Below are 26835 nucleotides of genomic sequence, written 5' to 3'. Positions count from 1 at the left end.
CGAGCCACATGTCCATACAGCCGCAGCTGACGCTCACGGACTATGCAGGTAACAAATCTCATCCGAGTCTCTCTCAGCAACCGCTCGTTGGACACAAAATCCGACCAGCGATAGCCAAGGATTCTCCGAAGAGACCTGGTACCAAAGGAATTAAGTCTCCGTCTCAGATCCTTGGTCAAAGTCCAAGTCTCGCACCCATAGAGCAAGACTGGAAGTACCAAGGACCTGAAGACTCGGACTTTCGTCCTCCCGCACAGGTACCGGCAGCGCCACACCCCATGATCCAGTGAATCCATGACTCCCCAGGCCCGACCCAGACGTCTATTGACCTCCGGCTCACAACCTGCGGAGACATGAATATCACTGCCAAGGTAAGTGAATCTATCCACGACCTCAACATCCTCACCACAAACAGACACAGACAGGACAGCAGCATCCAAGATGTCACCGAAAGCCTGGATCTTTGTTTTGACCCAAGAAATCCGTAATCCCAACGGCTCCGACTCCTCATTCAGCACCTCGAGGGCCCCCAAGAGGATGTCTAAAGTCTCCGCAAAGATGACTGCATCATCTGCAAAATCAAGGTCCGAGATCTTGACATTGCCAAACGATGCACCGCAACTTGATCTCTCCGACATCCTCCCAAAAATCCAGTCCATACAAGTGCTGAAAAGTGTGGGGGCAAGTACACACCCCTGACGAACTCCAGTAACAACTGGAAATAAGTCAGAGATGGTACCACCACACTTCACAGCACTCTCAGTACCAGAGTAGAGTTCAGACATCAGATCGATCAGTTTTGGTGGCACCCCACGAAGACCAAGAATCCTCCAGAGGACATCCCGATTCACTGAATCGAACGCTTTACAGAGATCAACATAGGCTGCAAGCAGCCCCTGCCGAAACTCTCGTCTGCGTTCGGTGAGGACACGAAGTGCAAGGATACGGTCAATCGTTGACCTCTTTGGTGTAAAGCCTGACTGCTCTGGACGCTGGTGCTCAAGCAGATGGTGGCGAACCCTATCAAGAATTATCCGAGCAAAGACCTTGCCCGGCACTGAGAGCAGCGTCACCCCTCGGTAGTTGTTGCAGTCTTGGCGATCACCCTTCCCTTTCCAGAGAGGGATAACAAGGCCCCTCTTCCAGTCAGTTGGGATGATGCCTGTGTTCCAGGCAGAGCACAAAACTGCATGCAACGACGCGAGTGCAGCATTTCCACCAGCCTTGAGAAGTTCGGCATGAATGCCACAGATCCCTGGAGCTTTGCCCCGTTTCAACTGGTTCACCGCAGCCCGTGTTTCCACAAGCGATGGTGGACCACAGTTGATTCGAGGGTCAGCAACAGGGATTGTAACACCCTTGACGTCCAACTCGACAGCTGGGGGATCAGCCTGGTACAACCGCTCGAAGTAACCGGCCCAGCGGGCCTTCACTTCAGACTCCTCTGTCAAGAGCCTACCACTCTCTGCTCGAACTGCAGTGCTCCGAGGGATGGGCTTGGATGAACGTAATGCGCGAATTCCCCTGTAAGCGGGACGAGAATCACCTGTCCACAGGTGATGCTCTACCCCTCACAGATTCCTCGCACATAGGCCTCCTTGTCCACCCTCAGTGCACGTACAGTTTTACGCCTCAGCTCCCTGAACAGCTCAGCTCTGCCATTCAGCCTGGCCCTGCGACTCTGGTCAATGGTATCCAGTGTCCCTTGAGAGACAAAATTCTTCTTTGCCCTGCGGTGAACTCCAAGGCATCCACCGGCAACATCAAGGACGGTGGTCTTGAAGGTGCTCCACAACTCTTCAGGACCCCCAAAGCACCCAGACCCCCAAGTGTCCACTCAGCCTGTTCGCAAACTCCTCAGCTACTCTCTCATCCCTGAGCTTGGCAACATCCAGCCTAGGCTGGGATGGTACCATTCTCCAGGATTTAAGGTGCAGCTTTAGAGTTGCTACAACAAGCCTGTGGTCAGTATTGAGGAACTGAGCACTCCGGTAGACCCTGCAGTTCTGGATCATCCTCCAACGACCGTCAATGAGGACATGGTCAATCTCCTTTGCCACACTGCCAGCGTTGGAATACCAAGTCCAGCGATGAGCTTGCGGGCGCTGAAACCATGAACCAGCCACCCTAAGTCCATGACTTCTTGCAAAGTCAAGGAACTTAGTGCTATTCTGGTTCATAGTTCCTGACCCATGGGGACCAACACACACCTCATAACCATCCCTATCAGTTCCAGTCGATGCATTGAAATCCCCCAAGACTAGAAGTGTATCTCGTCTGGGGCACTGATCAACCACAGACTCGAGTGTGGCGTAGAATGTGTCCTTCACGGTAAGATCACTCGCCTCAGTCGGAGCATAAATAGAGACCAGGGAAATGACACCTAAGGAGTGACGAATCCTTAATCTCATAATACGCTCGTTGACCGGTGTTACCTCAATTATCATTGGGGTCAGCTTATTGGACACAGCTACAGCAACTCCTTGGGTATGGTAACCATCAGAGCGACCAGACCAATAGTAGGTGTAACCACCCACCATTATCTCGCCGCAATCCGGTCTCCGAACCTCAGAGAGAGCTGCAATCCCGATGTCCAAACGCTTGAGCTCAGATGATAACAGAGACAGGTGATCATCCTCTCTTAGGGATAGGACATTCCAGGCACCCACCCGAAGGGACCGCCTCAGGTTAACCCAAGGAGACCGCCGTCTGGTGGACGACACCTCAGCACCACTCCGACACACTCTCCCGCAATCTGACCCAGGGATGTTACCCCGTGGTTTCCCTCCTATCAAAGATTGGGGGTCCCGAAGGCTTTGCCCCAATCCCATCATCCGGTGAGCTGCCCTGCGAAGGGAAGCTGCACAGGAGGTACTCCCACGGAGTGGGTTTTCAGATTTTTTTGCGTTTTGCGTTTTGCGGAATGAAGCGTTTTACGGTGGCTGGAGTGCAAATCCTGCCACCAACCTCCTAATAAGAAGTAACCCAACTGCAGGAGGACGTCCGCAGACACAGTTGGGCACTAGATATGGATGGCCGTTGGCTCACAAGGAGCTCCTCCGCCCTTTGACAGGTTTTGTTTTTAATCCTGCTGGGTGTCCATATCCAAACACCCTCCTCACCAGAAAACCTGGTGGGGGAGACGGTTTAGTCGCCGACAACCCGACCATGGAACAGGTTAGTACAGGTTTACATGGTACCTGTAGCAGGTCACAGATCGAACCTGACCTTACAACTATAGGCACACGTCAAATACGCTATAGGTAAGTTGTGTATACGTTTAGAGTATGTTGGAAATCATTGAAGTACACTGGCATATTACCTAGTCCGTTTGATACGTCGTGAAATTTCAAGCATGCTAAAAATTTTAAGACGTACTCGATGTAAGGCTCACACGTTTCGCATGCGTTGGCATCTGTTCCGAGCACGTTCCGCTATCGTGTAAACACGGCGAACACACGTTACTTGTGGGTTACTCATTAGTCGAAGCACGGCAAGGTAATGGCCAACATACTTGAAACCAAATTTCTAATCGATGAGTAACTTGCTTTGAACAAATGAGTAGCGTCAGCTTAGCCTATGTTTAACGTGCTTGGAAACTATGAGTAACGTGCATTGAAACGATGTATAACTGGCCTTGAACCAATGACTGGCGTGCTAGGAACGTACGAGTAACGTGCGTTTAACCTATGAGTAACATGTTTTGAACCTAAGTAAAACGTGCCTTTAACCTTTGAGTAACATGCTATGAACCTATTTGTAACGTATGTAAAACGTACATTGTTGTTTGTAGACGAATTAAATTGACGTCTTCCGGACAACCACAGCACTTACTGAAAGTGTTTCTAACTTACATCTACCATGTACTGGCGTATTGGCAGCGTTTAGGGGATTTGGTATATACAAATGGGCTTCACAATGAAAACCCATCATTGTTCCAGACTCCATGGTGAGTAGATGTGAACGCCGGTAGTATCAATAGTAGCAGTACTATTACTAGTAGTAGGTGTGTGTGACTAATAATAGCAGTGGTAGTAGCATTGGTAGTAGCTGTATGTCTATGTCAGTCGTCGTATGTGAGCGTGATGTGGAGGCTGTGGGGGATGATGGATCCTTGTTGCGTCAACTAATAGGAGAATACTTTGCACCATTGTTCGATGTTCTGTAAGGGCTAATTTTTTTTCCTCATTCCGAAGATGAAATATTTCTTTGTTTTACTATCGAAATTATTAAAAAAGACTTTGGCAAATGCATAATGTACGAGTAATGAACACAGAACGCTTCGATAACTTCTAGATTAGTTATACCAACGATTGCTTATCGTGTTTAGGCGTCCACAACCTATGCCCAACGATAGTCTAGCGTATGCATAACGTGTGAGCGCATCGTTTATGATTACGTGACCTTTGCTATCCATTGACTGCCACTAAACTATTTTAATAAACGGCTGTCACTCGCCCATTGTTTTTTGACGCTGGTGCAAGGCAATTCAAATCGTTTCCATTGAACGAGTTAAATCGCTTCCACTGGACTATTGAAATGATTTCATAATAATGCTTGGTTATCCTTGGACCCATTCTGGCTCGCAGCTCATCGAACATCACTGGAGGCAATCGCAGGAAGTTGATGAAGGATGCTTGGTCCTCGTTCCGGAGTTCCACCATGAGCTGGTCATATATGCCGTAATGGCGTCGCCTACCGATCCATGGTCTCACCCAGTTCCTTCTCCTCCATTCACGTCTTCTTCTCCCGGCTCTATTGGCACGCAACTGGTGCAGTGTCAACTCGATGAGGTCATGTTGATGTTCGAGGACAGGTAGGTATTGTCGTCTCAGCGTTGCCGTATCCTCCATCTCTCGGAATGACATGGACATGTACTCACCACGAAGTCTAAAAAAAAAAAGACGGGTTCCTCCTGCGACGGCCCGTTTTATATACCAATTCCCTGAATCGCTGCGGATACGTCATTCTACGTCAGCTGTTTGTTAGAAACGTGTTCAGTAAGTTCTGTGGTCGTCATGAAGACATCAAATACGTCTACATACGTATTTGTTCGTAGGACATGCTCAACAACTAATTCCCAAGCACGTTACTCGTAGATTATAAATAAGTCACGGGTTCCCTAAACATTACTTTGATGTGTTTCGATGTATGAGAAACTTTCTAGTAGCGCGTTGCGAGCTGTGAACAACGTTCGTGTAGCGTGCCTATAAAACGTTACCGATAGTTTATGAATAAGTTTCGGGTATGCAAATGTTACCTCAACGTGTTTCCACATGAGTAACATATAAATAACGTGTGTCAACGATCGCATCACGTGCCTAAACCTTATGGCCAGCGTAGCGGAACGTGTGAGCCAAACGCCGAGTACGTCGTAAAATTTTAAGCATACGAAAAGTTGAGAAAAACCACAAAGTTCAACGATTAAAGCCAGCGTACAACGACTTATGGCAGTGTTTTTCAGCGTGCTCTTAACGTATACAAAACCTACCCATAACGTATTCGACGTGTGCCAGCGTATTAGGCAAATTTTTCATAAATCAGCATAGGTTGGCTAAATCGTCAAGGTGTGACAGCCCTTTTATTCATTAAATATGTTGTCAACAGTGCTGACAGAGTTATAGTTCTTTTCTCCAACGTTTTTTTTTTGGGGGTGGGGGGGGCGGGGGGTTGGAAATCACTTAAAACATGTAAAAATGCAAATAAAAAATCGAAATTTTGTTGAAAAAAAATTGCAAAAATGTTTTTTTCTCTAACAATTTTTGGGGGGGTGTTGGAAATCACTTAAAACATGTAGAAATGAAAATAATTTTTTCTTTTGGGGGGGGGGGGGTTGGAAATCACTCATGTAAAAATGCAAAAAAAAAATTTCTCAATTTTTTTGGTGGGGGGGGGGGGGTTGGAAATCACTTAAAATATGTGGAAATGCAAAAAAAAAATTTTCTCGAACAATTTTTTGGGGGGGTAACAATTTTTTTTGGGGGGGTTGGAAATCACTTAAAACATTTAGAAATACAAAAAAAAAATACTCAATTTTTTTTGGGGGGGGGGGTTGGAAATCACTTAAAACATGTAGAAATGCAAAAAAAAAAAATTCTCTAACAATTTTTTTTTGGGGGGGGGGACCAAGTCCAAAATTTAATGGCATGATCCTTGGACCATAACTAACCCCCCCCCCCCACCAAGTTTCGTCGAGGAGTTTTTCCGTAATACTGTTCACAAACAACCAAACAAACAGAAAGGGGTGAAAACGGTAACCTCCATCCATCTTCGAAGATGGCGGAGATTAATAAATGAATGAGCGAATGAAAGCTGATGCTCTTCATTGGTTCTTGCACTCTTCCCTGCTAAACCTGAGGTTTCAGGCTTGGTTGCTGTGGTTGCAGTCGCAGAAATGGATGGGGGTTGCGGTTACAGGCAATGCTGCTTATAGATTGCAGTCTTGCACTTTAGCACTGGCTTGCAGATTGTCGCTCGTCACTTGGAATTTTCAAACAAGGTCTTGGCATTTGCAGCTGCCGATTGCTTCAGAGCCAAATCATAATTCTCTTGCAACCTTGCTGTTTGCTCTGTGTTCGAGTCTTCAGGGACTTGGAGAAATTTTGTTTATGATTATCATGTGACCAAAATTGATCATGTGCCATGACAGATTCCCAAAACAACAGACAAAGCACTAATGCTTTGAAGACTTCTTTATTCAGAAACTCTTGTTGATAAATTCCAAGTTTCATATTAAAAATGAAAGAAACTTATTTTTAGAAACAATTTTAGAACAAGAAAAAGAACAATCAGAGATTGCAGACCCTCGCCAGGTCTTGTGTTGTGTGGTGTATTTTGTGTGGCGTTTGTGTACTGGTGTGTTACATAATTTGAACTGCTACTTCATAACTGCTGGCAGTTCTGACCGGGTACGAAGACGTCTCGCTTTGATGCAACCCCACTTTGATCGGACACCTCACCCTGACCCATGATGTTTTTTTAATTATTATTCAATGGAGTTCAGAATGGGATTAAAATAAATTCAATTCAAATCAAATGGAAGACCAAATCGGAACAGTCCTGCATTGGAGTAATCAGAAGGAACCCAAACAAGCAAAAAATAAAAGATGAAGTCATCGGGAGGAACCTGGATAGGATTCACATTTCAGCTGCTACTCCTCTACCCTCAAAACTGTACAGGCGCAGCCAAGTAAGACTTATTAAAAATAAAAAAAATATAAAAAATGAAAAACCCACATCAAAAAATTAAATTATTCTGGATGCCAGACCATGTGTCCGATGAAGTTGAAATTTTAAAAATGTATTCCCCATCGCTACTCGATCATAATTGTGAAGTTTCACATGGATTGATTAAGCAGTTACAGATAAAACATTGTTTAATTTTCCTTAAATCCAATATGGCTGCCAAACCATGTGACATCAATTATTATTCTTTAACCTTGTACAAGCATGCCTTGGGGAGCATTTGTGAGAAATTTTCCCTCTATGTCCAGTCGTTCTGGAGAAGATTTTTATATGTTTTGGGGGAAATCCCATATGGCTGCCTAACCATGTGACCTATGACATCATATGTGTGAACATTTTGCTCATGGACAGGTGGTAATACATGTAAAGTTTTGCCTTAATTTGTTCAGCCATTTTGGAGAATATTTTTGAAAGTAAAAAAAAAAGGCTGCTGAATCACATGGCCGATGACGTCATCAGTTTTTTTTTTCTGTGGACCATTTTATCCACAGAAAACAACAAAAATTTTCATACTGATCAGATTTGGCACTCAACATATGCAATTATGACGTCATAATTAAGGCACCTATGACGTCATTAAAAAAAATCACTCATTCCCCATGAGGACTACTTGCTATGTGAAAGTTTCTATTTTTTCCTTGGTGTGTTTTCAGAGATCTCAAGGTCCAATTTTTTTTCCCCATTTTTTCAATATGGCTGCCACACCACGTGACCGATGACGTCGTAATTATCATTAGAATATTCTGCATGAGTAGTCGGACCAATAGTGAAAATTTTGTCTCAATCTGACAAGCGCTTGTGGAGAAAAAAACGAAAGTTCTGTGCGAACAAACAGACAAACAAACAAACAAGGAGACGCCGTGCAGAGCACGATACTTGCAAAATCCATAAAACAAATTTGACCTCAAAAATAATTGGCTGGTTGAATTCAATGACCAAATATGCAAATCCTCTTCAAATTTCAAGTGAATCAGATGAAAATTGACAATTTTAGAAATTCGGCCTATGTTGACCTTTTGGCCTATGTGGAGCTCCAAAATAATTGGTCATTGAATTCAGTGATCTGATATGAACATCCTCTTAAAATTTCAATTCTATCAGAAGAAAATTGAGGAATTTAGAAATCTCACTTAAGTTGTTGACCTTTGGCCGATGTTGACCTTTTGACCCCAAAACAATAGGCTTCTTCTTTATGACAAACTCTACCATATGGTGAAGTTTCATGAAGATCGGTTTAAAATTGTGACCTGAAGGTGACAAACAGACAGACAGAATAACAAAATGGACTAACCAATATACTTGAAAAATCTTTGATTTTGCAAGTACCAAACGGACCCAAATGCAATACCCTCTCCGTTGGCGAGGGTAACAAGCGTGTTCTCCCAATATTACATACGAGCAGTGAAACATGGATTATAGCAGAGATGGAGTAAAAAGTGATGTCCACTCAAACAGTCACGGAAAGAGGCCATCCAGGCAGAACCAAAAGGTAAAAGAAAAAACATAAATAAGATGGAAAACAAAATTCCTTGACAAACTGATCACAATAAAAAAAAAAAAATCAAATGGAACTTGGCTGGACACATAAGCATGGACAGAGACAAGAATTACAAACTGGTAACCTTGTGAAGACCCTGAAAGAAGCAAGGCGCGATCGAAGATGAGATTGAGATTAATGGAAACATTTGCCGCAATGAATGCATTGGCCTCAAATTGCTTTTGAAAGAACAGATTGCACGATGTTTAGGAAAGCTTTTGACATGGAGTAAACTAAACGAGGTGGACTAAAAGAAAGACAGTGGGGAGGAATGAGAAATGACTTGAGATGGTCATATTGCCTGCTCAAAACTCAGAAGTGAAGATTAGGATTTTACTCACAGTTGTGAAGCACTCATCCATTGCCTTTTCCCTTTGGATAAGCTCGTTCAATGGTCGAGCAGAGTGATTGTGGAGAGCATCTCATTGCATTTTGACAGAAATTTGGAATCCCATCCAGGCTCGGGCTTTTGAATTTTGGCAATTCTTGGAGTTTTTTTTCTAATTTTCTGTTTGTCAATTATCACTCGAGGCATATCCTCTAGTTGTTGTTTCTTCTTTTTCAAGTTTCGCATCCTTTCCACATCCTTGTTGTCTTCTTTTCAGTTTTCATAAATCACTTTCTAGAAGTTTTCTAGTTCGTCTTTTTTTTTTGGACAGGAGGTTTGCAACGTTCTGCTTCTGTTTCCTTATTTGTTTCGAGAATCTTATCAGTTTTTCAAACAGCTGGTCATTACATCCGCTACCTATGGTGAATGGAGCTTGTGTTTTCACCCCTGTCTCTTTGTTTGTCTGTCTGTATGAGAGCAGGATATCTCACAAAGTTATGGACGGCTTCGGACAAAATTTGGTTCACAGGTTGGAAGTGTGACAATAATGAATTGATTATATTTTGGTGGAGTTCTGGATTTGAATACTGCACGATAATTTTCCAATTTTTCCCTCTGCCACCGAATGTGGACAGAGGTTATGTTTTCACCTCTGTCTGTCTGTGAGCAGGATATCTCAAAAAGTGGCGGATGGATTGGGATGAAATTTGGTGGAGAGGTTGGGTGTGTGATAAGGACGAAATGATTGGGTTTTGGTGAAGATTTGGAAATGAGAATTATTTCAAGTGATTCTTCACTGTTGAGAGATAAATAAGGTCAAAAACGATATATAGCACAGTCTCAAAAAGTTGTGGACTGATTCCGACGATGCTTGGTGGACAGGTTGGGTGTGGGACAAGGAAGAATGGATTCGATTTTGGTGCAGTTCCAAATCCGGATGTGAGGTTTTTAAAAAAATTTTATAAGTGCTTCTTCACACCATTGAGAGATGGGGTGAAAAACAATATTTTTTTTACTTGCAAAATGAAAGATTTTTCAAGTACATTGGTCAGTCGATTTTGTTATTGGGTCGCCGAAATAGGTGACCCTTATTGTCAGTAATTCTGTCTGTTTGTTATCAGCATAATTGGTAGTAAACGTGGGCGGATTTTGACCAAACTCGGGGGGTAGGTATATCTTATGACCTCGTGCTTTGGGTATTGTGATGGTTGCTTGGGACGCTTTGGTTCCCTAGCAACAACCGAAAAACCTTTAAAATCGGTACCGTTCACGCGAAATCAATTCCGAAAGCCATTATCCCACGTAGGGTTATGAAATTTGGCACGAATGATCTACAGGTGATGCTTTATCAAATATATTCCGGTTTTTGTGATATATGGAATACTTTACCCGCAGCACCCCCTACAATTAGGGTATGCTTGAAAATTGGCGAAAATTGAAGGCCCCCGAGCGACCAGGTGTGTGCATCGATACAAATGAAACTTTGCAGGTTCATGGTACTACAACTTTGCCTCAGGACATATTGACCGATTTCGCTTAGGTCAGGGGTCAAAGGTCAATTAGTGCAAAAATCGATAATATGCGAGAGCTGGAGGTGCCTTCGTGCCAAATGCTACTCCTCCTAGGGTTATGGTCGGATGGTCATGAAAATTCATACTAATCGTATGGAACACATTGTGCACAAACGATCGAGCCGGATTTTCGATTTAGGTCTTTGTTCACCCACAGCACCCCCTCGAACTTTGGGGATTTCCGATTTCAAACCGCATTTTCGGTACTGTTCATTCAAATGGATACAGAGTAGTTATCAGTAGATGGAACTGGATGAGATTTGATATGCATAATCTTAAGGTGATTCCCTATCCGCTGTATTACATCCATTTTCCTCTATATCTTAGTTTCCATGCTCGGCGACCCATCGCGGCCTACCGGCTTGTTCTGTCTATTTGTCTGTCGGTTTGTCTCTATATTGTCTTCAGGTCAATTTTCAACCGATACATGATAGAGTTTGTCATCAGGAAGAAGCGTTTTATTTTTGAGGTCAAATGGTCAACAACTTAGGTGAGGTTTCTAAGATCCTCAATTTTCATCCGTTTGACTTGAAATTTGAAGAGGATTTATATTTCAGGTCACTGAATTCAACCAGCCAATTATTTTTGAGGTCAACATGGACCAAAAGGTCAACATAGGCCCAAGGTCAACAACTAAGGTGGTCTCTGCATGACATCTTCTTGTTTGTCTGTCTGTCTGTGTGTTTGTTTTTCTGTCAATCGCCAACAGGTCACAATTTAAAACCAATCTTCACAAACCTTCAACAAGTTGTTGAGGTCGTCTCAACTAAGAAGCCTGTTGATTTTGAGATCAAAAGGTCAAAGGTGAGTGGAGGTGAGCAGTGGTTCTGAATTTAGGCAGTTTCATGAGGAGTGGTTACTGGTGGACCACGTGTGTCCTGCACATACCTCAAGGGGACAAGCCGTGGAGAGGGCAAAAGGTGCAAGACCAGAAATGAGGCGGAGTAAGACAGAGAGACGACTGACCTGTCGGCGATAGCGAAGTGATGGGCACATCGAATCAACTTCGTCACGAGAGATTCCACCGATATTGAAGGAATTGGTTTCCACAGCGTCAAGCTGAGCAAGATGTGAGGTCAAGAAGTCAGCCCAGAGGGGAGAGCAGTACTTTATCAAGCTGCTGATGAAAGTCTTGTAGATGGATAGGAGCACAAGTGTGCCAAGGAAGAACTTGGACTTCACAAGTGTGAAATGTGGCTTGCTAAAGAGAGATCATGGCTGAGAGTGAGACCTAAAAGTTTGAGTGACTGAACCTCTTCAGGAAGGTTGGTGAGAAAGTCAATGGGAGGATTTGCGGTATGATCCTTTCGGAGAGAAAGAGTGAGTGTGTGAGATTTCTCAGGTTTGATACATATCATGATATTTCATAAGGTTGTGGTGGAGTTATGACAAAACTAGATGGAGGAGATGGTTGGGTGACAAAAACAAGCTGATTCGATTTAAGTTCAGGTCCAGATCTAGATCCAGCCGACCAGTGGGATACAAAACATAAACTGTTTAGCCTGGCGGAGGTATGCGCTCTACCGAGTGCCGTTCAACTTCGTTATGTTTTGCCAAATGTCACTCGATGAGCAATTTCTAGTTTGTGCATTTGTCTGTGAGCAGGATATCTCAAAAATATATGGACGAATTCATCGGAATCTCCATGGACAGATTGGGTGTGTGACAAGGAAAAATTGATAAGATTTTGATGAATATCCAGAACTGGATCAGATTTTAAAGTGATTCTTTACCAATGAGAGATGGGGCCAAAATAATATGTTGCATGATATTTCAAAAAGTTGGGGACGGAGTCTGACAAAACTTTGTGGATGAGTTGAGAAAGTGACATGAACAAGCCAATTCAATTTTGGTTCAGGTCCGAATCCAGATCCGGCCTATCAGTGACGTACAAAACGTAGACTCTTCAGCCTGGTGGAGGTATATGCTCTACCTAGCAGAGGTCTAGTTTCTTCTATTGTTGGCTTCATCAGAATTTTTTATGCTCACCTGTATGGCTCTTCATATGAATTTTTAAACTGCCTTTTTGAGAGAAAACTTTATCGCAGACAGAGCACTTGTGCGGGCGTTCTCCAGTGTGAGTGATACTATGGAGGTTCAAGTTCTGTTTATGAATAAAATCCTTATCACAAATAGAGCATTTGTAAGGACGCTCCCCTGTATGTATCTTCATATGCCTTTTCAACTCGCCATTTTGAGAGAAACCTTTATTGCATAGAGAGCACTTGTGTGGTCGTTCTGTGGTGTGGATGGTACAATGGAGCTTCAAGCTGTCTTTAAAAGAAAAATCCTTTTCACAAATTGGGCATTTGTAAGGACGTTCTCCTGTATGGATTATCATGTGCTTTTTCAAATTGCTTTTTTGAGAGAAAGCTTTATCACAGACAGAGCAGGTGTGAGGGTGCTCTCCAGTGTGGGTGGTATTGTGTAAGTTCAATTTCTGTTTAGATATAAAATCCTCATCACAAATAGAGCATTTGTAAGGACGCTCTCCTGTATGGATCCTCATGTGCAAGTTCATTGTGCCTTTTTGAGAGAAACCTTTATCACAGACGGAGCACTTGAATGGGAGCTCTCCAGTATGGATGGAACTATGACTTTTCAAGCTCTGTTTGGAAAGAAAACCTTTATCACAAATAGAACATTTGTAAAGATACTCTCCTGTATGGATCTTCATGTGCATTTTCAAACTGCGTTTTTGAGAAAAAGCTTTATCACAGACAGAGCACTTTTGAGAGCGTTCTCCAGTGTGGGTTATATTATGGAGGTTCAAGCTATTTTTAGAAATAAAGGCCTTATCACAATTGGAGCATTTGTAAGGACGCTCTCCTGTATGGATCCTCAAATGCATTTTCAAACTGCTTTTTACCGAGAAAGCTTTATCACAGACAGAACACTTGTGAGGGCGCTCTCCCGTGTGGATGGTACTATGGAGATTCAAGCTCTGTTTAGACATAAAATTCTTATCACAAATAGAACATTTATGAGGGTGTTCTCCTGTGTGGATGGTGTTGTGGATGTTCAACCTCTGTTTAGATATAAAATGCTGATCACAAATGGGGCATTTGTAAGGACGCTCTCCTGTATGGATCCTCATATGCATTTTCATCGTGCCTTTTTGAGAAAAACCTTTATCACAGACAGAGCACCGGTGTGGGCGCTCTCCAGTGTGGGTGAGAATATGGGTGTTCAAGCTCTGTTTAGATATAAAATCCTTATCACAAATAGAGCACCTGTCAGGACACTCTCCTGTATGAATCTTCATATGCAAGTTCAAGCTACGTTTTTGAGAAAAAGCTTTATCACATTCAGAACATTTCTGAGAGCGTTCTCCAGTATGGGTGATACTGTGGATCTTTAACCTCTTTTTACATATAAAATCCTTATTACAAATCGAGCATATGTAAGGGCGTTCTCCTGTATGGATCCTCGTATGCATTTTTAAACTGCGTTTTTCAGAGAAACCTTTATCACAGACAGGGCACTTGTGAGGGCGCTCTCCAGTGTGGGTGATACTATGGATGATCAAGCTCTGTTTCGAAATAAAACTCTTATCACAAATAGAGCAATTGTGAGGGCGCTCTCCAGTGTGGGTGATAATATGGAAGTTCAATTTCTGTTTCGAAATAAAATCTTCATCACAAGTCGAGCATTTGTATGGGCGTTCTCCTGTATGTATCCTTATATGCATTTTCAAATTGCTTTTTAGTGAGAAACCTTTATCGCAGATGTAGCACTTGTGCAGACGCTCTCCAGTGTGGGTGATACTATGGATGTTTAAGCTCTGTTTAGAAAAAAAATCCTTATCACAAATGGAGCATTTGTAAGGACGCTCTCCTGTATGGATTCTCATATGCAATTTCAAACTGCGTTTTTGAGCAAAACCTTTATCACAGACAGAGCACTTGTGTGGGCGCTCTCCAGTGTGGATCCTCATGTGTATTTTGACGTTGCTTGGTGAAGCAAAATTCACACTGCACACATTACACTTATAATGCATTTGCCTTTCCAGAACCTTTTTGCGTTTGTTTACTTTTATATTAATCTTTGTGTTGTGAGAACCAGACATGCACTTGTATTTCAAAGGTAGCGAGTCTTGTTTTCGTGATTGTTTCTTCACAAAAGACATCTTCCTTACTGTCAAACTGCACCTGGACCTCATGTATCCAATAGGACTTCTTGATTGCTCTACAAAAAATAAGAACAATAAGTCATTATCCGTTTTTTGTTAAACTCAAAATGCAAAATATTTAACATTCTAAAATTTGACACACCATATTTTTTGGCGTATAAGTCAACACTTTTTTTCCCCGGATGTCCAGGCCTTAACTTGTACTCAAAATCAACAAATCAAAAAGGTTTAACATATTGAATTGCAGAAATGAAAAAAAAATTGCATTGTGATTTTTCTTAAATAAATTGTGTAATTGGAATTTAAAGCACACTCACAGAAATCATTGTCTGGAACATTTGTCGATTTGGGTGAGCAATTAAATGTTAGTCCACTCACTGATACATGCAAATTTATCCAATCAATGACGAGCATGCTCTCATCTATTACGTTTGATCCATCCCTATCAATCTTAATCATATGCATCCATCCTTTATACGTCATCTCAAAATACCTCCCGTAAAGTCACGATAGCTGTACGTGGCAGATTTTCAGTTGGGAGTGAACTCCGCTGAGGAAAATGGCACATATGGCCGCACACAATAAATACAGAGTGAGCGAGAAATGTAGCTTGTTTTAAATACTGTACCTCTCTATGATAACTGCAGAAGAGACATTGCATTAGACATTCACACACTCACATTTCATAAAATTTGTTGAAAGTGCCTGCATTTGGTTTTTAAAACTCATATGTACTGCTATTTCTGATGAACTTTTTACATTACTTGATTAACACTGAACATCAAAAGTATTATGGTGATTATTATTGATTCCAATTTACAGTATATGTATCTCTGTTTATAATAAATTTACTCTTATGTTGCTTGAAAAATATAAAATGAGTTCTGGAAGACAGTTCTATAACTCCTTTGTATTCTTGTATTGAATGTATATGTTAGTCCTTATCAGCATATTTTCCAGGAAATGAGCTGGACAGAGAGCTTGTGTGCATTCTCAGCAAAAACCTTACCTTATGCTTGTATGTGACCCTCACATCCATTCAGTTGTTATCTTGTTATCTTCCTCTGCTTTTACAATACAATGCACCCATTCTTACCCTTTTCCATCCCTCCTTTCTTCTACAAACTCGGTTAAGAAATACAATGTACCCCTTTCCCTCCTACCATACCTCTTCAAACTTTGATAAGAAAAACGATGTACCTTCGCCTCTTTTCACTGACTCCTTTCCTCTTCAAATCTGTTTAAAAACCATGCTTTCAAGGCAAACAAATTGGAAGGGTTGTTCCCTATTCCATTTATACATATTAAAGATTTGAGCTCTGTTGCACCGATCCTCAGTTAGAGGTTGGTTGCTTTGACATCGGAGACTGGGGTTTCTTCGACAGTAATTGGCGAGCCAGGCAGGAGCGTCAACCCTGGAAGAGGAGAGGTCAGTGGGCTGCGATTGGGTGATGGCAAGCACTGAGAGCCGGCACACAAAGATGTAACCTGAGGGGAGCCTGTTTTGGAAAAAAAAGTCCCCTATTTTCAGTGCTTGTCCTCACTGCGGTCTCAACGCCCTGTCTCTCTTTTTACCGGGTAGCATGCTTCTAAGAAATTGGTGAAGTGTTCAGAGCTAAAACCTTTAAGGGCCGGTTTAGAGTGGGTACCCATACCCTGTGGGTGAAAAAATTCATTGGGTAGTAGAGGTTGATCCTGTTTGCGTGAAGGGTGGGGTGAAATACTCCCCATCCCGTTGGTGAAAGAGGCAGTGGGTAAGAGAACTCACTGGTAATCCCCCTCCCCAATGGTGAAAGACCCCATGGGTGTATGCCTTGCTGTGAGCCTTGCACAAGGTTAAAATCTTCAAGGCACAGAGGGTGAGTCTGAATACGTATACATGTGTATGTAGAACAAGGTATGATTGATTCCCCAGATGCGTGTGCAGGAAGTTCATTGTGAATTGTATATGCTTGGAATGTGTTGAGGATATTGGTGGAACTGTCTTTAATTTTGCAGGTTATTGTACATGCATGTTGAAGAACATGTTTTTGCATTGTGGTGGTGTTGGCTGGAATCTCACAGGTGGAATGTTTTACGTGTTGATGAAATAGTTTTCATGTGCCATGTTAAAATTGTATATGGTTTATGTTTGAGATGGATGTGTACATGAATAATACATGGTTTATGTCTTGGATGTGCTGGACACCTATGGTTCAGAATCGATAGAGTTAAGGTTGGAGATAAGAAAATGAAGTAAGTCTCGTGTGAAAGTCGTGTGTGAAAGTCTCGCGATGTGAAAACGAGTGTGTTGGAGACCAAGAGAGCTTGTGTGCATGGTCTGAGCAAAAGTGCAGAAAAGCCGAAAAGGCAAAGCAGGTTGTTAAGGATGATGTGTAAAAGTAAAATTAACTCGATTGGTGACCAATTGATAGCCCTGTGACATCGGGGGTTTTAAATAATTGCTTGATTGAGTTCGTGTTTGAAAAAAAAAAGAGAAATATATATATATATATATATATATATATATATATATATATATATATATATATATATATATATATATATATATATATATATATATATATATATATATATATAGTAACAAATTTGGAATTCGATTGCTCACAACATACAGGTTCCTTTAGTCAGCTATGTCGATAAGTGCTTGTTCCCGAGATAGCTCACCTTCCATTGTTTAAATGTTTAGAAATCGATTAGATGCGCTGCGGATCGATTTAATAGTTAGGGAGCAACAATGGAGACGTCCCTCCCCCTCTTCTGCGAAGAGGAAGAAGAGCCCTTCCGTCCCGTGATTCATGACGTCGTCAACTCCCTCCCACCCGTGATTGAGCAGGGGATGGATCACGAGAGCATGAGTTACGCCGGGCGTGGGGGAGGGGGCGGAGAAGGATAAACAGGAGATCCTTTCTTTGTTTGGGTTGGTGGTTCAGGAGAGCTTCAGCTCCAGCTGCGAAGAGGATAAGGAAGAGATCCGCTCGTTGGTTCGTGTTCGGGGGTTGTTCAGTAGAGATTCAGTTTCTGCTTGGCTGGCTTTCAGGAGAGCTTCGGTTTCTACTTGGCTGGTTGTTCAGTAGAGCTTCGGTTTCTGCTTGATTGGTTGTTCCGTAGAGCTTCGGTTTCTGTTCGTGTGGTTGTTCAGCAGGCCGTCGGGTCCTGCTTGGTTCAGTAGAGCTTCGGCCACGGCTTGGCTTGGGTGGAGACTTTTTGGAAAGCAGCTTTGTTTGGAAGAGAGTTGAGCCGGTTGCTCGACTCGAGCTGCGAGTGGTGGCTTCTTCTTCTTGGTTCGTGGAGCTCTTTGTTCTCCGTTTGGTTCCCGGCTTGGTGCGACTCGTCGGCCTCTTCTTGGAGGTGGTACCTCGGGGAGGCGACACATCGACGGGAAGGATCGCCGCCTCGTCTCACCAGCACGTGTTGAGAAGCGCGGGAGGATTCGCGGGAGCTTGGGAAGGATCGCGGCTCACGGCGATTGGATCCAGCTCGCTCTCGCTGGAGCCCGGGTCCAAACAACTTGAAGACCACACGAGGTGGAGAGGTTTGAGATAGGCTCTGGGTTTCAGCTCACCTGTCCTCTGAGCTGGAGCCCGTTATTAAAGGCCTCAGCCACCATTTATTGGGTGTGTGTGTGCGTACGTGTGTCCGTGGGTCCGTGTCTACCTAGTAGTAAAAACTGTTAAGTGATTGTGTAGAACGGTTGTCATTCTCCTGTCCATGCGTGTTGGCCTTGTATAATTGCATATGTGTTTTGCCTTGCTTAACTGCATGCGTGTTTTGCATACCTGCATGACTGCTTTAACGTACTTTATTGCAATAAATGTCCTTTTGTGAATGTAAACTTGTTCGTTGCGTCCTCTTCCCTGAGTTGAGCTGCCGTCTTGCACTTGGAATATAGTTGGTTTTTTTAAATAGCCGTAAAGTGATCGGGTCCAACAGGACTGCGTGATAATACCCTGCTCAGTTATCCCAAAAGGAAGCGAGCTGCTGAAGCGGCTCGTTTCCAAGCGGTCCCGTTGAGGTACAATCTCTCGGTAATCTACCCACGCGATAAATTAGGTATATCGACAATTCGGCGATTGACCCTGTAGCGCGGGTAGAGTACGGACAAGGTTGTGGTGAGCTTAAAAAGACACCCGTGGCTGGTTTTTGGCGTTGATCCAGAAAGCCGCGACTGGATTGCTCGTCCGGTGGGCGTACGGCCGCAATTCGGCTGAAAGCGGCTGTCCGCACGCCGGCGGGCGGAAATCTACAACACTGTTGTCAAGGAGTGGGATTAAAATCCATCCCGCCTCCAACCAAATTAACGGGAATCGGATCAAGGGTGTGTAGAGTGACCCTCGATTTTTCCATTAAATTGAGCTTTTTAAAATTATTCTGATACGAAAGATGGCAGTTCAAGGCGAACAGGGGCAGGAGGGATTAGGTATGGATTTGGAGATGATAGAATCCATGGCCCAGGACGAGATCCCCGTGCAGGACATTGATATGCAGGTTGAACATCCCCTACAACCAAACCTCAGGCCCGAAATGGGCGCCGCAGGGGCCGCGGTGCATGACATCCCCCCCCCTCCCCTCCTCCGTCAAAATCCTTCCCCGGTCCCCAGCGAAACCCTGACCGATAATCGCGGATCGGGCATTGCACAGTTGATACTGATGATGCAGCAAATGAAAAGCGAAATGGGAGACAAAATGCATGGAAACGCAAAGGAAATGCAAAACAAAATGGATGAAATGGGAAACAAAATGGATGCAAACATGCAGGCATTCAGAAGCAATATGCGAACACTGCGGGGTGAAACGCAGTGCGTGGGGCGATGCCTGCAGGCAGGCATAAGGGCGATGGCGTGTGACGAAACTCGGACAATGGAGCACAAAATGGCGGCGCCACGTGCTGGAGTGAACGAGTTGGGAGGGAGTGCAACGGCTGTGCCCCCCGCGATAGAAGCGGGGGAGGACAAAGTAATACGGGAGACGTGTAAGACGAGACTCGTGCAGGTGACAAAGAAAGTGACGGTGACACAGAGGGAAAAATTAAATGGGGGTGACTGAGACGTGTGCGAGACACGTAGAGACAAGGGAGATAATAAAAGAAGTAAAAGAATTAACAGAGACACGGGAGATAGAAAAAGTAGAGGAGAGACTACACGATAAAGAAGGGGTGAAGGACGAACACACACATGGAGTTAGCGAGGGACGATGAAGGGGAGCTCGAGGAATGTGTCGTGACCCGGTGCAAGCAGCCAGATAGCCTCCTTCAGGAATTGAGGGAGACGCTATGCACCCTTGAAGTGGATCTCGACCAGGTGGGTCTGGTCGAGCTTTGCGAGGTAGAGGGGGCGAGTGCTGTGGACGAGTGCACGTGGAGCTTGGGGGGTTTGGAGACCCGGGGATCCCTTATGGTGGCGCGAATCCCCAATGTGTGTTCCGGTGTGTGTGGTTTCGAGTGTGCCGAAATGCGTGCTTTCCAGCATGCATTGTGTGAGTGGAACCACGTGTGCGAGTGAAATGGCGTGCGTGAGTGAACGGCCGTGTGTGAGAGAGACAGCGTGTGTGAGGTCGCTGTACGTCAGGGAGATGGTCGGCATGCGGGAACACGCGACCGCGTGTCCGATTGTCATGGTGAGGTGTGTGTGAGCGTCGTGGCACGTGGGAATTTGTGTGCGAGAGTGCGACAACGACGGTGCCTGACGGTGGACAAAGGCCGAGTAGCAGCCGTAGCTGTTTTAGGGACCGTGCCGGGTTTGCACAGCAGCGCGCGCGGGGTCCGTGCCATGCTACGCACGAGACTGCCGCGTGCGCGCCTGCGCGAGTGAAAGCCGGTCCGGAAACGTCCACGGTGGATACAAGCCGATCCCACGGGACGGACAAAAGTTAGGCTGGATCGTGTATTTGATGCGGACGGGTTCTCCGGGCGAGTGTGTTTGTAAAGCTCCATGTGGCCTGTGTCGCACGTTCTGTTCGCAGAGCGTGCGAAGCGGCTCCCCCAATGCGTTGTGCATACCCCGGCTTGCGCGAGAAATCGTACAGGTTTGGGGTGCGAGTGACGTCATCGGGGATTCCGCAGCGCAGGTTACGGACGAGCAGAGCACGTGCTCGCGTGGGGAACCCCTCGAAACGCGGGGCTTGCTTTGGGATGCGCATTGACGTCGTGGCTGCATGGTTGAAATCTGGCAGAAGGGAATCCCTGTCGGATGTTACCGTCCATGGGGACGAGGTGCGCGAACAGCTGCCATGACGTCATGGGCAGGTTGCGAATTGCCGCGCTGGTGTGCTCAGGAAAAAAAAGAAGAAAAAAAAATCAAGCCTCGCCACTTCGAGTGGACACGAGCCCCAGGCAGGGGGTGGAAGACCCCCCCCCCCGTAAGGGGGCACAGGAAGTACGAGTTAGGAGGATGGGTTAGTGATAGTTAGACCGGCCTCGTGGGGCAGGGACAAGGCCTCATGGAGCCCGTGGAATGGATTAGTTTGAGGGATTTCAGTTTAGATGAAGGAAATGGGAATTTTTTTGGATTTTCGGAGACATGGACAGAATGGAAATGTGTAGTGGAGACGTAGCTTAGCTACGTAGAGTAAAAGGAATGTGCATTGATTTAAGGGATGACGAGGGAGCACGAGTTAGTTAGGGGATTTAATTAGGAAGGATGGCAGTATAGAGTGTTGGTGTGAGTTGTGAAATGGAAAGTGTGTGAGGAATGAGTGTGGGACAGCGGGCCCAATTGTGTGAGTGGAGCGAATGTGGTGTGCATGATGCGAATGACTGGTTGGGGGGAGGAGTGATTCCCACACAAGTGACCCTGGGGTCAGTTTAATGTTAGCTAGTGGGTTATTCAAATTTACTAACAGGAGGTCGTTTTGTTGTTGGTGTCGAGAGAAGGCACGAAACCCGTTTGGAGGGGTGCAGGAGTTCAGGGACCGGCTGGGAGCGTGGCTGTGGAAAAGTGAGTTTTGTTTAGTGGGCACCCCAGGCACCGGACTAGTCAGCCAGAGTAGGCCAAGGGCCCAAGAGGGGCTGGGATAGTGTAGTGGGCACGGGCAACCCGTCGGAAACGGGACCCGTAGCGCCAGAATGCCACGGGGGCAGTGCAGTGGGCACAGGCGACCCTCGGAAAGGGACCCGGGGCATCAACAATCTACGTGGGCATCGGAGGGGGGCAAAGCCAGAGAGGGCAAACCCCCACATTTATAAGGAGCAGCTAGGCTCGGAGGCAGCCTGCGGGCCTGGGGGTGCCATGGTTAGAGTTCGGCAGAGGGGAAGTTCCTACCAGTTGAGCCACGCTGCCCAGCCAGGAAATTGTGCGAGGGCACAAATGAAAATTTGAGGGCAAGGCTCAAATTTATAATGGACACCAACACAGGCGACGGGAATCATGGTTTTTAGAACCGATAGTTTAAAAGTGTCAGGCATTTTTGGAAAGCCCCGGGGTAGTTTCAGGTGTAATAAATGTTCGGGTAGTTAGGAGATGTACCCCCTTCGCACCATCCATCCCTTCGCTCGTTGTGGGCCGCTGGATTCACCTTGGTAGATCGTTGAACTCTGAGGAGGCCATTCTGAGGCTTTGTTGGGCCTTGAGACAGGATGCTAGTTTCTCCCTATTCCCCTCGAAAAAGGATTTTAGGGGTTGGGAGTAGGCTAGGTGGACATGATAGGCTAGCCAGACAATGACAATAAGGGGGTTAGGGAGACAATTATAAAAGGGAAATAAAAATAATAAAAATAAAGAGGGGCTGAATTTTGTTGTGTTGTCTGGCAAATTAAGTGAGTGGGTATGGACAGAGACAGGCAAAGGCGATAGAGTGGGGGGAGACAGTCGGCTCGGTCCGAGCCCGACTTCAGAGCGGCCAAAACCACCGTACTCCCTCCAGACCTGATGGAACCACACCAGAGGACGGCCAGCTTCACCTGCCGGCCTGTTGTGCTGCAGCTGCCTGTTCTGCATGGACTTGCCTTGCCATGCCTCGTTTGCCTGCCTCTGCCATGACCCCATGCCTGCAAGCCCTTGATTGCGTTTGCCCCTGTGTCCATCCATCACCATGTGCGCCAGGACCATCTAGTTTTGTGAGGACTACACTGCAGGCAGCCTGTGCTTCCAGTCCATTTTTGTGTTTTGCGACCATCTCCATCCATTCCCGTGCATCAATGAACTTTGAAATGACTTTTACCTTCTCCCCTTTCACAGATCACAATTCCTGGGCCATGGTTAAGTAATGGATAAGTTGAGTGAAAATTGTAAATACGTGGAACCTCACCTGCATGTTTGTTTTAGCGCCGGCAATTTTAGTTAAGTTGTCCGAATGAGTCTGTGAGAGTTTGTTTAGTTCGTTACGCAGCGCATTAGGTTATTTATTTTTTGGACACGTATAAAGAAATGTCGCACTCAGGGATCCGAAGGTAGAACGTACTCGGGGAAAACTTACACATGCTGGTCACACAAAAATTTGACGACTCGGGACGAGTCTGTAAAAAGGGGAGGGGGTAGTGTTACGAATTTGGAATTCGATTGCACACAATATACAGCTTCCTGAAGTCAGCTATGTCGATAAGTGCTTGTTCCCTAGATAGTTCACCTTCCATTGTTTAAATGTTTGGAAATCTATTAGATGCGCTGCGGATCAATTTAATAGTTCGGGAGCGAACAATGGAGACGTCCCTCCCCCTCTTCTGCGAAGAGGAAGAAGAGCCCTTCTGTCCCGTGATTAATGACGTCAACAACTCCATCCCACCCGTGATTGAGCGAGGGATGGATCACGAGGGCATGAGTCACGCCGGGCGCGGGGGAGGGCCGGAGTCGGATAAACAGGATATCCTTTCTTTGTTCGGGTTGGTGGTTCAGTAGAGCTTCGGCTCAAGCTGCTAAGAGGATAAGGAAGAGATCCTCAAGTTGGTTCGTGTTTGGGGGTTGTTTAGTCGAGCTTCGGTTTCTGCTTGGCTGGCTTTCAGTAGAGCTTCAGTTTCTGCTTGGCTGGTTGTTCAGTAGAGCTTCGGTTTCTGCTTGGCTGGTTGTTCAGTAGAGCTTCGGTTTCTGTTCGTGTGGTTGTTCAGCAGGCCGTCGGGTCCTGCTTGGTTCAGTAGAGCTTCGGTCACGGCTTGGCTTGGGTGGAGACTTTTTGGAGAGCTGCTTTGTTTGGAAGAGAGTTGAGCCAGTTGGTCGACTCGAGCTGCGAGTGGTGGCTTATTTTTCTTGGTTCGTGGAGCTCTTTGTTCTCCGTTTGGTTCCCGGCTTGGTGCGACTCGTCGGCCTCTTCTTGGAGGTGGTTCCTCGGGGAAGCGAAGCATCGATGGGAAGGATTGGCGCCTCATCTCACCAGCACGTGTTGAGAAGCGCGGGAGGATTCGCGGGAGCTCGGGAAGGATCGCGGCTCACGGTGATTAGATCCAGCTCGCTCTCGCTGGAGCCCGGGTCCGAACAACTTGAAGACCACACGAGGTGGAGAGGTTCGAGATAGGCTCTGGGTTTCAGCTCACCTGTCCTCCGAGCTGGGGCCCGTTATTAAAGGTCTCAGCCACCATTTCTTGGGTGTGTGTGTGTGTGTGTGTGTGTGTGTGTGTGTGTGTGTGTGTGTGTGTGTGTGTGTGTGTGTGTGTGTGTGTGTGTGTGTGTGTGTGTGTGTGTGTGTGTGTGTGCGTACGTGTGTCCGTGGGCCCGTGTCTACTAAGTAGTAAAAAAACTGTTAAGTCATTGTGTAGAACAGTTGTAGTTCTCCTGTCATGCGTGTTGACCTTGTATAATTGCATACGTGTTTTGCCTTGTTAAACTGCATGCGTGTTTTGCATACCTGCATGACTGCTTACGTACTTTATTGCAATAAATGTCCTTGTGTGAATGTAAACCTGTTCGTTGCGTCCTCTTCCCTTAATTGAGCTGCCATCTTGCACTCGGAATATAGTTTGTTTTTTTAAATAGCCGGTAAAGTGATCGGGTCCAACGGGACTGCGTGATAATACCCCGCTCAGTTATCCCAAAAGGAAGCGAGCTGCTTAAGCGGCTCGTTTCCAAGCGGTCCCGTTGAGGTACAATCTCTCGGTAATCTACCCACATGATTAATTAGGTATATCGACGATTGACCCTGTGGCGCGCGGGTAGAGTACGGACAAGGTTGTGGTGTGCTTAAAAACACACCGTGGCTGGTTTTCGGCGTTGATCCGGAAAGCCGCGACTGGATTGCTTGTCCAGTGGGCGTACGGCCGCGATTCAGCTTAAAGCGGCTGTCTGCACGCCAGTGGGCGGAAATCTACAACAATATATATATATATATATATACAGTAGACTAGGCGTAAGTCGGCAGCATGTAACTCGTCTCTTCGCCTCAGTCGGCAGCGTCAAAAAGTCCTGAATTTATCTCATGTTAAATCCCTTTGAATAAAGGGTCATCCCTCTGTAAGTCGTCATCTCTAAGTCGTCACTTTGTCTAAGTCGTCAGATGTTGTCCGTTCCCGCGTAATGGAAACTCAAGTAAATTACCACTCCTAACTCGTCACACGGAACTGCTGCCTCGTGAGAAGCCCGATTTCATGGAATCGTGATGCTCGCTCATTGGTTTGCACCGTCAGTGATAGGCGATTTATAACTGCGTACACACGTTGATCGCACTGCAGGCAGGACAATGGCGACTAAGCGTAAGCTTACAACTAAAACCTACCAAGAAAAATACGACATTATCCAGTTTTGCGAGGCAACCCCACTGATGAAGAAAACAGCCACAGCTGAGAAGTTCGACATCAAACTCTCGGACTCTGGAAAATCCTCTATTTCTCTTTGCCGACGACTCCACCCTCTGCCGTACCGTCTGTCATACCTCAGACCGGCAAGCAGCAGCTTCTTCGCTCACTGCAGATCTGGATAAAATCACAAACTGGTCCAACACGTGGAACATGTCTTTCAATCCAGACAAATCTCACACTCTCACTATGTCTCTTCGAAAGGACCGTTTACAAAACCCCCCCATCCACTTTCTCAACAATCCTCTGGAAGAAGTCTTTTCTTTCAAGCTTCTGGGTCTCACTATCTGCCATGACCTTTCCTGGGAAAGTCACATTTCCAACCTCGCCTCAAAAGCCAGTCGCCGTCTGGGAATCCTCCGTCATGCAAAGTCCTTCCTCGGCCCTCTTGAGCTCCTGACCACTTACAAAGCTTTTGTCCGTAGCCTGATGGAGTACTGCTCTCCCCTCTGGGCTGGTGCTCCTGCCTCCCACCTTTCTCGGCTTCACGCTGTCGAAACCAGGGCATTTAAGATCATCGGCATCTCCCGCAATGAAGTTGAGTCTTTGGGCCTCTCACTCAATCACCGCAGGTTGGTCGGTGGTCTTTCTGTCTTCTACCGACTCCTCTCCAGCCTTGCCCCCCCTGCTCTCTCTGCGATTTGTCCCCACCACATTTCCACAGGGCGCTCAAGGTCCGCCAACAACCCCCTTCTGGTAAAACTACCAAAATCTCGAATCACTGCTCATCTTCACTCTTTCATTCCTCTTTTTTCCCGCCTTTGGAATAAACTTCCTCACTCTATTCTTTCCCATTCTTCCCTCCAGGCTTTCAAAACAGCTGTTCACCACCACCTCTTATCTTCCACCATCCAAATCCTTGATCTTTTCTACCCCCGATAATCCACCCAAGCCCACTTCCTTCAATTCCCCTGCTTTCCTTCCTGAAAGTCCCTGTAATGTCCATCTTCTCTTCGCCATGTTCCCCGTCCCATCCCCATCCCTCTCCCTTCCACAGTTCACCTAATGTGTCTGTTCCCCACTGTTTTGTCCCTCCCACTCCCGCCCCTCTTGTCTCATGCCTCCTTGCTGTGAGTTGTGTGTTAGCTCTCACACGAGCCTCGACCAAGGTATACAAAAAAAAACAAAAAAAACGGCAGACATTGAACAATATTTTGAAGAATAAGGGCAAGAAATTTGGACAAGTGGAGAACATCGCGAGGCCGGGAGTAAGTGTGAAACGCGTGAAATGGGTGTCCTTTGAAGATGTCGATGACGCGCTCATCATCTGGTTTCGGCAAATGTCGGCTCAGCCAAATATTCGGTTGG

General features: G+C 45.6%; 1 protein-coding gene across 4 annotated transcripts in view; it reads right to left on the bottom strand.

The window, feature by feature from the left end:
- Positions 1-6674: 6674 nt before the first annotated feature.
- Positions 6675-26835, bottom strand: part of LOC147029179 (uncharacterized) — a 41354-nt gene continuing 21193 nt past the window's right edge. For 2 of the 4 annotated variants that reach the window (XM_085876342.1, XM_085876341.1), the window contains one exon: positions 6675-14869. In XM_085876342.1, coding sequence (XP_085732468.1) covers positions 12651-14869 — 2219 coding nt within the window. In that variant the 3' untranslated portion in view covers positions 6675-12650. Of the gene's footprint in view, positions 14870-15306; positions 15364-26835 lie in introns of all 4 variants that reach the window. The other 2 variants (XM_085876343.1, XM_085876344.1) reach the window with 2 other exon arrangements.

Source organism: Eptatretus burgeri, chromosome 4, assembly GCF_056783735.1.
Source record: "Eptatretus burgeri isolate ZD-2024b chromosome 4, Ebu_testis_v1, whole genome shotgun sequence".
NCBI lineage: Eukaryota > Metazoa > Chordata > Myxini > Myxiniformes > Myxinidae > Eptatretus > Eptatretus burgeri.
Note: the sequence above shows the minus strand (reverse complement) of the source record. Positions and strands in the feature narration are given on the sequence as shown.